The sequence below is a fragment of the Eimeria mitis genome, genomic scaffold (assembly GCF_000499745.2).
Source record: "Eimeria mitis Houghton genomic scaffold, Emh_scaff1864, whole genome shotgun sequence".
NCBI lineage: Eukaryota > Apicomplexa > Conoidasida > Eucoccidiorida > Eimeriidae > Eimeria > Eimeria mitis.
Window position 1 is genome coordinate 5,367 of NW_013570186.1, and position 446 is coordinate 5,812.

At 61.0% G+C, this 446-nt stretch overlaps 2 protein-coding genes across 2 annotated transcripts in view; one reads left to right on the forward strand and one right to left on the reverse strand.

Moving 5' to 3' along the window:
• EMH_0044750 (uncharacterized protein) overlaps window positions 1-351 on the forward strand; it is a gene marked incomplete at both ends in the record, with an annotated part of 769 nt that extends 418 nt beyond the window's left edge. Inside the window, one exon of the mRNA XM_013496000.1 lies at window positions 43-351. Coding sequence (XP_013351454.1) covers window positions 43-351 — 309 coding nt within the window. The remainder of the gene's footprint in view (window positions 1-42) is intronic.
• A 13-nt stretch (window positions 352-364) lies between these two features.
• Window positions 365-446, reverse strand: part of EMH_0044760 (ubiquitin fusion degradation domain-containing protein, putative) — a gene marked incomplete at both ends in the record, with an annotated part of 5,109 nt that continues 5,027 nt past the window's right edge. The window contains one exon of the mRNA XM_013496001.1: window positions 365-444. Within this exon, the coding sequence (XP_013351455.1) occupies window positions 365-444 (80 nt within the window). The remainder of the gene's footprint in view (window positions 445-446) is intronic.

The following is a 446-nucleotide window of genomic DNA, read 5'->3' on the forward strand; positions in this document are numbered from 1 at the left end:
ACAGCAGCAGTTTGCTGCTGTTTGTATGGTGTTGTGTTGCAGCGCCTTCTGTCGCTGCCCCTCAAAGCAGCAGCAGCAGCAGCAGCAGCAGCAAGACGGCATGGATGCTTACCGCAGCAGCAGCAGCAGCAGCAGCAGCAGCCGGCGTGTGCGTGGTTCATTGACGCGTCTCCAATGGAATGCAGACTCAGCCGCTGCTGCTGCAGCAGCAGCAGCAGCAGCAAGCAGCAGCAGCAGCAGCAGCAGCAGCAGCAGCAGCAGCAGCAGCAGAAATATTCCCCCGCTGCTGCGGGGCTGGAAGGCGCAGCTGCGGTGTACAGACGGCCACTTCTTCTGGCGGGATTTCCATGAACTCAATGCAGGGCTATGGTCTGCTGCTGCTGCTGCTGCTGCTGCTGCTGCTGCTGCTGCTGCTGCTGCTGCTGCTGATGTTGCTGCTGCTGCTG